Genomic DNA, 9,013 nt, shown 5'->3' on the forward strand with positions numbered 1-9,013 from the left:
GCACGCGCCACCATGCCCAGCTGATTTTTTGTATTTTTAGTAGAGACGGGGTTTCACCATGTTGACCAGGATGGTCTCGATCTCTTGACCTCGTGATCCACCCGCCTCGGCCTCCCAAAGTACTGGGATTACAGGTGTGAGCCACCGCGCCCGGCCGCAATCAGTTTTAACAGATCCTTTTGATAGTTCTTTAGAAACTATCAGTGGATACTTCATCTACCTTATTCTGTGCCATAATCATCAAGGCTTTTCTTGGAGAACACGATTGACAGCAGCCTGGGTGGGTGGCAAGGATGGTGCCTGCTCCCTCAGGAAGAACTGCACTACCTGCAGTGGCCTCACGGAAGGGCTCTCGGTGGTAGCTGAGTGTTGACGCCACAGCAGAGTCTTTCTGTTTGCCATCTCATCACTAGACTGGGGTTTCAGATGATAAACGCTTCACCCATCCTTTGCTGTTTGTCAAACAGTAAAAGATTATTCTTGCTGTAGCGAAGAATACTTTATTCACAGATGTCAGAAACATCAGTTTATAATGTAAATGTTCTGTGTGTCCCCAAAAAGTTCTTTGTATACTATTCGTTTTAGTATTGACAGTGTTTTAAAGCTTTGAAAGAGCAATGTTCTTTTAGAATCTTAAAAGGATGACATCTGTGATGAGTATAAACTAAAATATTGTCTTGCCATATTTGATTTTACTATAGCATCTAAGATTGGATAGACACTTGATTTATCTGGTCTGTCATATAAACTTTTTTTTTTAGTTTAACTTTGGTCTCTTTCTCAAGCGCTGGCTGTCTGTTGCAATGAAAGCCTTTTATAAAATAGAGAGATTGAAATCAGTCCTTTTGTATGCATAAGTGTAGGTAATTATACTTTAAAGAGAACTTGCTTTGTACATTTTAATTTTTATAAAGAAACGAGCAGTTATCTCCCTGACACCTTATTAAATGTATAATTAACCTTATGATCCCTAGCTCACTTGTGAATGCTTGGCAGTATAATTGGAGAGGAATAGTGTTTCTTTTTTTCCTCTTTCTTTGCAGTCCTAAACCTCATTCTGTGGTTGTTGAAGCATTAGTTTAATTTTTCCCCTTTCTTTTTAAACAAACTTTATACTTGCAATGCCAAGGACAGCTTTCACCAAAGCTTGGCGTAGTTCGCACTTGTTTTCTTTTTTCTTGCCTTAAAAAATAATAGTTGACTGTTAGGCCTTCCTGTTCATAATAATACACTACTGTATTATTGTGAACTTTCTTAATTGGAAATATTCACTTTGATTTGCTTGTTTATCAGAAACCTTCACTTACTGATTAATGTTCTAATTTTCAGAGATGTGGTGCAATTGCTGAACAAACCGCAATTTTGTTGGTGTTCTTTATTAGGAATTCTCAAAAACCAGGAAAGGTACTGTGCTTTATTTGCTAACAAATCAGTGATGCTATACGTGTCTTGCTCAGAAGTATTGAATTTAACATAACAGCCTGTTGGTCAGGACCTTATTTGAGAACACTATAGAAATTCAAGACTTTGCTTGTCTCAACTTACTTTTATAGGATATTGATAGAGTCAGTTTTGGCTTTTAGCTGTACTGGAAATGTAAAACAATTTCATGCAGGAATTCCCCACTTACACAGTTATGTATTGAGAGCCCCAAGAAAAGGCCCTTAGAACTGGAAAATTAGGCTGGGCATGGTAGCTCACACCTGTAATCCCAGCAATTTGGGAGGTCAAGGTGGGTGGATCACTTAAAGTCAGGAATTTGAAACCAGCCTGGCCAACATGACAAAATTCTGTCTTTACTAAAAAAAAATAATAATTAAAGACTAAAATTATGTTGCTCAGGTCACTTTGGTACATTCAACAGTGCAGAAGTACTGCCAAGGGAAACATACTACAGAGTGTCTCCCATCACATGGCAACTTTTGAGCATTTATCAAGTAAATGAGCTACTTGGCTTTCAAATTGATATGGAGACATAAATTAATGTTCTAATTTGTACAATTGCCTTATTTACACTAGAAAAGAACCAAATCCTTTTAAAAATTTTTTTATTATTTAAAAAAATTCTGTGGGTACATATTAGGTATATTAAATTCTAATTTGATGTTTAACAGTAAGAATAAAAATAAATTTCAAAAAAAAATTTTCTTAGATCTGATTTTACCCCTTGTACACCAGAAACTACATTCTTAGTTTATTTGAGTTCCTTATGGAGTTTCAAACCACATGCCAACCGTGATGTTTGTTTTATTTGAAATTGGGAGGTCTCCATTTTCCTTAATTTCTACACACTTCCCCTAAATATACCTACACTTTAAAAATTTTGCTTCATTGCATCTGTGGGTTATGTGTTTATTTACTACAAACAACTCTCTTAGAAAATATTTAATTGCCTTTTCTTCCAGAGAGGCTACGTTTTTATATTTGTGATTAAAATGTATAAGGAATCTAAAAAGCACATGTCAGTCCACATGTGAGGCTGTGCCAAGGGCCTATTGCCTTGTCCAGGAGATGGGATGTAAAATGCACAGTAATATATCTGCTTAGAACATTCCTCCCAGGGGAGTTTAAAATAGAAGAAGCCCTGTAGGTCCACGTATGGATTGACTCAATAAACCTGCTATAAAAAGGAGCTAGGATTTTTAAGATGAAGTGTTCCATTGTTTGACAGTAGTAGAATAATTAAGCCAGATTTTGCTTCTCTTGGTGAGTTGGGAAGAGGGCATAAATGTTTATATATCCATCATTGATTTATCCAGCAATGTTGGAGCAGGGCTGGAACCTGTTCAGCAGATATTCATTAGGGCAAAGCAGATTTGCATTCACTCGCTACAGGATATAAAACTGTAGCCCACTCTACATATTCCTGGAAGAATTCAAGTCAAATTTCAGTGAGATCCTAGAAATTCTTTTTTTATATGTCAAGTGGGTAAAACTTCAGAATGTTTTAACTGAATTCTTCACAATTTCATCCATCAGTTGTGGCATCTACAGATAGGGTTGTTATCTCTTCTACCCTTGGGATCTCAAACTTCTTGATATGGTCACCTCTTGGCAAAAGAAGCAATCTATCATATTCTAGAAAAATATTCATAGAAATGTAAGTGGAATTGCATTAACTTGTGAAAAATGCTGGTTTGTTTTAGCTGTAGATTGTTGAGTCAACATCAAATGCTAATATACAAGGGAAAATAGTCCACTAAATTGAATAGGCAGTTCTGTTGTAATTATTGTGAAAATTTTTAATATAGTGTTGATTTGTCAGTGTTCTATTTCACTGTTATTTTGAGGTTTTGGTAATACTATCTTTATTTAATTTCCTAGGCATCAGCTCTGCTATCTGTGTTAGAATTGATTCCTGAATTAAATGAAAAGCCAGAAGCATATAATTCCCTCATGAAAAGCTATGGTAATATACGTTTAATCTGACTATATCATTTGATTATTTAAGTGGCTTTATTATTTAAGTGACTATATTATGTAACTGACTTGTAGTGTAGTCAAGTAAGTCTTAGTCTTCAGCTCAATGGCAGTAATCTCAAATATCAGATAAAAATATATTCCAGAACTGAGTTATTTATAAAATATAACTCAGCTCTGGAATATATTTTTAAACTATATATTAAGAAAAATACTAAATTATGCATATAACTTTAACAAGTACCACTCAGCATCTTCCGAGCAGTCCAGGTATGTTCGGTAGAATCCCAGGCTCCTGGAAAGACCTGGAAATCCTCTTGGACTTATATATTAGAAAGCAGTTCAGTCTCCCCAAAGGCCTGCTACCTGAAACAATTACAAATTTGAGACTGTCACTTAACCAGCTTTCTTGCTCCTTCAGTACGCTCTCTCTGCCTGCCTGCTACTCCTTTGAAATGACAGACCCCTTGATTAAAAAGTAGCCCAAGGTTTTTAGGTCCCAGTTAAAATTCTCGTCTTTTAACCAGGTTGTTCCCTGATTGCCAGACAATCACATATGAAAGGAAACTAGTCTAAAGAAGTTTCCTCAGTAATCAAAATAAATGTTTGCATTTCTCATTTGTGATCACCTCTCCAACGGCTGCCCACTGATTTGCCCACTGAAGGCGTGGAGTAAATAAAGATTTATTGATTTTATCTATGGCAGAACAACAGACTCAGCAATCAGAATTAGTCAAGTCAGTTCTGTTTTTCCATCCTTATAAGGAGAACATTCTGTATTTCAAAATAGAGCTATAGTCATAAAATTTCTCAAATTTCCAATAATTAAACACAGGCATACCTGGGAGATATTGCCCACCACAAAAAAGCAAATAGAATGAACAAATTGAGTTAACATGAATGTTTTCATTTCCCAGTGTATATAAGTTATGTTTATACAACAGTGTAGTGTATTAAGTATGCAATAACATTATGTTTTTAAAAAGTACACACCTTAATTTTAAAATACTTTGTTAAGAATAGCTAAAGATATCTGAGCCTTCAGTGATTTGTAATCTTTTTGGTGGTAGAAGGTCTTGCCTCAATGTTGATGGCTGCTGAATGATCAGGGAGATGATTGCTGAAGGTTGAGGTGTCTTAAAATAAGACAACAATGGAGTTTGCCACTTCAACTGACATTTCCTTTCACGAGAGATTTCCGTGTAGCATGTGATGGTGTTAGCATTTTATCTGCAGTTGAACTTCTTTTAAAAATTGGAGTCAGTCTTCCCAAACCATACCATTGCTGTATCAACTAAATTTATGTAATATTCTATATCCTTTGTTGTCATCTAAACAGTGTACACAGCACCTTCATCAAGAGTAGATTCCTTTTCAAGAAACCACTTTCTTTGGTCATCCGTAAGAAACAGCTTTTCATCATATCGAGTTTGATCATGAGATTGCAGCAGTTCAGTCACATCTTCAGGCTCCGCTTCTCATTCTAGTTGTCTTGCTGTTCCCACCCCATCTGCAGTGATTTCCTCCACTGAAATCTTGAGACCTGCAAAGGGGGTCCCATTTATGAGGGTTGTAATCAGCTTCTCCCAAACTCCTGTTAATGTTCATGTTTTGACCTCCTATCAATTACAGATGTTCTTAATGGCATCCAGAAGGTTTTCAGTTTACTTTGCCCAGATCCATTAGAAGAATCACTATGTCAGTTATAGCCTTATGAAATGTGTTGGTTTTTTTAAATTTTATTTTTAACACATGAAATACTTCACACATTTATGTGTCATTTTTGCACAGGGGTCATGCTAATCTTCTCTGTATTGTTCCAATTTCAGTCTATGTGTTGTTGAAGTGAGCCCAAAATGTGTAAGACCTGAAAGTCAAGATTACTTCTTGATCCATGAGCTGCAGAATGGATGTTGTATTAGGGCACCTGAGAACAACATTAATCTCCTTGTATATCTCCTTCAGAGCTCTTGGGTGACCAGGTCCATTATCACTAAGCTAATATTTTGAAAGGAATCTTTTTTTCCCCTGAGCAGTAGGTGTCAACAGTGGGCTTTAAATACTCAATAAACCATGTATAAACAGCCGTGCTGTCCTCCAGGCTTTGTTCTTCCATTTATAGAACACAGGCAGAGTAAATTTAGTGTAATTCTTAAGGGCCTGAGGATTTGGGAATGGTAAATGACCGTTTGCTTCAACTTAAAGTCACCAGCTGCATTAGCCATTGAAAATAGAGTCAGCCTGTTCTTGGAAGTTTTGAAGCCAGGCATCGACTTTCCCTCTCTAGCTATGAAAGTCTTTGATCTAATATAAGGCTGTTTTATCTACATTGAGTGTTTGTCGTTTAGTGTGGCTGCCTTGATTGTCTGCATCAGCATTTGCAGTTTCACCTCGGACTTTTACGTTATGGAGAAGGCTTCTTCCCTTAAAACTCCTGAACCAGTCTCTGCTAGCTTCAGACTTCTTTTTATAATTTCTTTGCCTCCCTCAGTAGTGTTAGGCTTTGTCTTAAAGGATTGTTGTGGCTGGTTTGATCCTCTATTCAGACCAATAAAACTTTCTCCATGTCAGCAGTAAGGCTGTATCACTTTCTTATCATTTGTGTGTTGAGTGGAGTAACACTTTTGATTTCCTTCAAGGAGTTTTCCTTTGCATTCACAACTGGCCGTTAGCCACAAGAAACCTAACTTTCAGCCTATCTCGGCTTTTGACATGCCTCCTCACTAAGCTAAGCTTAATCATTTCTCGCTTTTGATTTAAAGTGAGAGATATATGACTTTTCCTTTTACTTGAACACTTACAGGCTCTCATAGGGTTTTTAATTGGCCTAATTTCAATATTGTTATGTCTCAGAGAATAAGGAGGGCCGAGGAGAGGAAGATGGGAGATGGAAAAACTGCTAATTGGTAGAACACACATTTCTCAAGTTTGCCGTCTTATGTGTGCATGGTTCATAGCACCTCCCAAACAATTACAACGGTAATACAAAGGTCACCATAACAGATAAACCAATCATGGAAAACTTTAAAATATCCCAAGAATTCCCAAAATGTGACACAGAGACAAAGTTAGCCCGTGCTGTTGGAAAAATGTCATCAATAGACTTGCTCAAGGTGGGGTTACCACAAACCTTCAATTTGTAAATAACACACATCTGTAAAGTGCATTAAAGCCAAGGTATGCCTGTAATGTGAAATAGTGTCAAACGCATAAAACTATATATGTTACTACTAAATTAGGTAATCCAACTTGGGAGGAGGGTAGAAAATTCAGAAAGTAAAGAAAGGCAAGATGCTGGAGTTTTCAGAGCCCCTTCCTAGAAGATAGAGCTAGACCCCTTGACAGTAGTAGGGAAAGGGTTCAGGTCCTTAGGGAGGGAAATAAAGGATTTACACAAGAAATTGTCTTCATGTAAACAGCAGAGATCTGTTTCAACTCCACGAAGAGCTGATGAGTCATTCACCCTCATTCCACTTTGGGAGACTCTGATTTCTGAACTTCTCACATCCATCTGAGGGGTTCCCCTGGTGTTACTGGAGTTGAGATTGACTATATCAGAGTCAGTGTAGGGCAGGGGTTTATTTGGTGCTTAGATGCTAACAATCTAATGCAAAACTAAAGAGTTGAATTACCAGCAGTAATTGTTAGCAGAGCCCTTACCATCTTGATGGTAAACTAAAAAATTTCCACATAGCCACAAGTAGAGAGCCAGCCAAATTTGACTCCTAAGCTATTTCATCATTCACTTAAATGAAATACTAGTGTAACTTGTTAATGTCTCCTTAAAGGTTTTGTGTGTGTCACTGTAGCTAACTATATTCTCCATATTTATTTTACAATAGAAAAATGAAATAGTTACTTTGGTGTTCAGCTGATGATCTTGATGTTGATGTAGATTTCCACATAATTTACATGTCCCTCTCCACAACAGTCCCTGGATTATCTTGATTTCAAAGTGGTTTTAAGCAAAAGAGAATTGAGTGGTGTGTGTGCGTAGTATTTTATAACTGAAGACTTCAGTTTGTGGTCACTTGAACTATCATAGGTCTTAAAAATATAATAACCTAAGTGAATGGTATCAGTAATATTCTAAAGACCTTTAAATGTAGCCATATTTGTCATTTTCTTCTCCTTCAAAGTGAGTGATGCTGAATGAGGGATGTAGAGAAGTGAGGGAGATGGTAGATTCTGAATGTGGCTTCGTACTGAAGGTAGCTAAGTATTACTCATTTGCCATGGGATAAAGGGATCCAGCCGTCCCTGAATGGCTAAGTGTTTTGGTGAAAAGAGTAAGATAGATTGTCTTTATCTATGATTAATATATTTTTTCTCTTTAACTGTATCAGCCTTAGAGGGAGATGTCACATCTGCTAAAGCACTGTATGAACATTTGACTGCAAAGAATATAAAATTGAATGATCTGTTTCTAAAGCGTTATGCAATTTTGCTGAAGAGTGCTGGAGAGTCTGTCCCTTTCACGGAACCCCCTGTGAGTATTTCTTAATTAAGGAGGGAAAAATACCTCTACAGATTTATGTACGCTTCATAACAATGTGTAAGAAAATAAGTTGAAGACTTAATTACATGAGGATTAGATCTCTGTGAAGAACCCTCAGGGGATGGCTTGAGGGGCTGAGCAGCGTGCCTTGGCTGCAGCACTGGGAGAATGTAGCTCTCTGGGGCCACAGTTTAAAATACAAGGTCTGTCTCAGACCTTCAGCTATAGGCATGGATTTATCAAATGTCCTTGGGGCAGTTCTCATCATTTCAACTTGAAATAGGATTTAATGGCCTGTAGTTCAACAGCCAAGCATATTATGTCACTGCTAATTACTTGTTCATTTACATAAGTTAGCTTTTATTTCCTCATCCAGGACATTTTGTTTTCTTTAATAAGAGAAATCACATATGCACAATTCCTTTTTGTTGTGTCATTGAACTGAAAGTCACTACACCATGTGTATTTCAAACACCTCAACCTTCCATACCCAGGTGTAAACCTCCATACATGTGCATGCACACACACACACGAGTGCACACTAGCTCCTGCTGCTAGCTTTAACTCTGAATTCAAGGCGCTTGAACTTGTGATTTCATGAAACAAGGAAGGAGCGCTGAAGCTTGGGGGGCAGCATCTGCCATGGGTCTGGCAGTCTTAGCTACCAGTTGGTGGTGTTTTGTGATTGTCTACGTTTTGTACCATCACCTTTATCTCTAACTTCCCTCTTTTTTTCTCCTTAACAGGAAAGCTTTGAATTTTATGTACAGCAGATGAAAGAATCGAAGGAAAACTCTTCATGAAATAAGCAGGCGATACTTTGTTTTGTGTATATTTGTGATTCTGTGTCTACATGTTATTTTTAAGTGTATTTGAAGGGAAAAATAAATGAAAAATTCATGTACTTTATGTATGATACATGTTCAAAGTCAACAATAAGTGTACATTTGGTTATTGGGTGTTTTTAGGGTTTTTTTCTTCTGGCATAAATTGATAGCATTTCTTCAGTGCTGTTCTTTTTCAGGATTCTTCTCGCACTTGGCTCTTCGGTTTCCCTGCTCTGTTTCATTTATTATTTTCATTAAAATGTTATTT

General features: G+C 37.0%; 1 protein-coding gene and 1 non-coding gene across 2 annotated transcripts in view; one reads left to right on the top strand and one right to left on the bottom strand.

Annotated features, from left to right (window-relative positions):
* Positions 1-8,831, top strand: part of LRPPRC (leucine rich pentatricopeptide repeat containing) — a 113,617-nt gene extending 104,786 nt beyond the window's left edge. Inside the window, exons 35-38 of the mRNA XM_017544847.2 lie at positions 1,330-1,404; positions 3,325-3,409; positions 7,767-7,909; positions 8,665-8,831. Coding sequence (XP_017400336.1) covers positions 1,330-1,404; positions 3,325-3,409; positions 7,767-7,909; positions 8,665-8,721 — 360 coding nt within the window. The 3' untranslated portion in view covers positions 8,722-8,831. The remainder of the gene's footprint in view (positions 1-1,329; positions 1,405-3,324; positions 3,410-7,766; positions 7,910-8,664) is intronic.
* LOC119473653 lies at positions 5,167-5,273 on the bottom strand. The gene has a single exon (XR_005202858.1). It is a non-coding gene; the product is annotated as a U6 spliceosomal RNA (small nuclear RNA).
* Positions 8,832-9,013: the final 182 nt, after the last annotated feature.

Source organism: Cebus imitator, unplaced genomic scaffold, assembly GCF_001604975.1.
Source record: "Cebus imitator isolate Cc_AM_T3 unplaced genomic scaffold, Cebus_imitator-1.0 Scaffold172, whole genome shotgun sequence".
NCBI lineage: Eukaryota > Metazoa > Chordata > Mammalia > Primates > Cebidae > Cebus > Cebus imitator.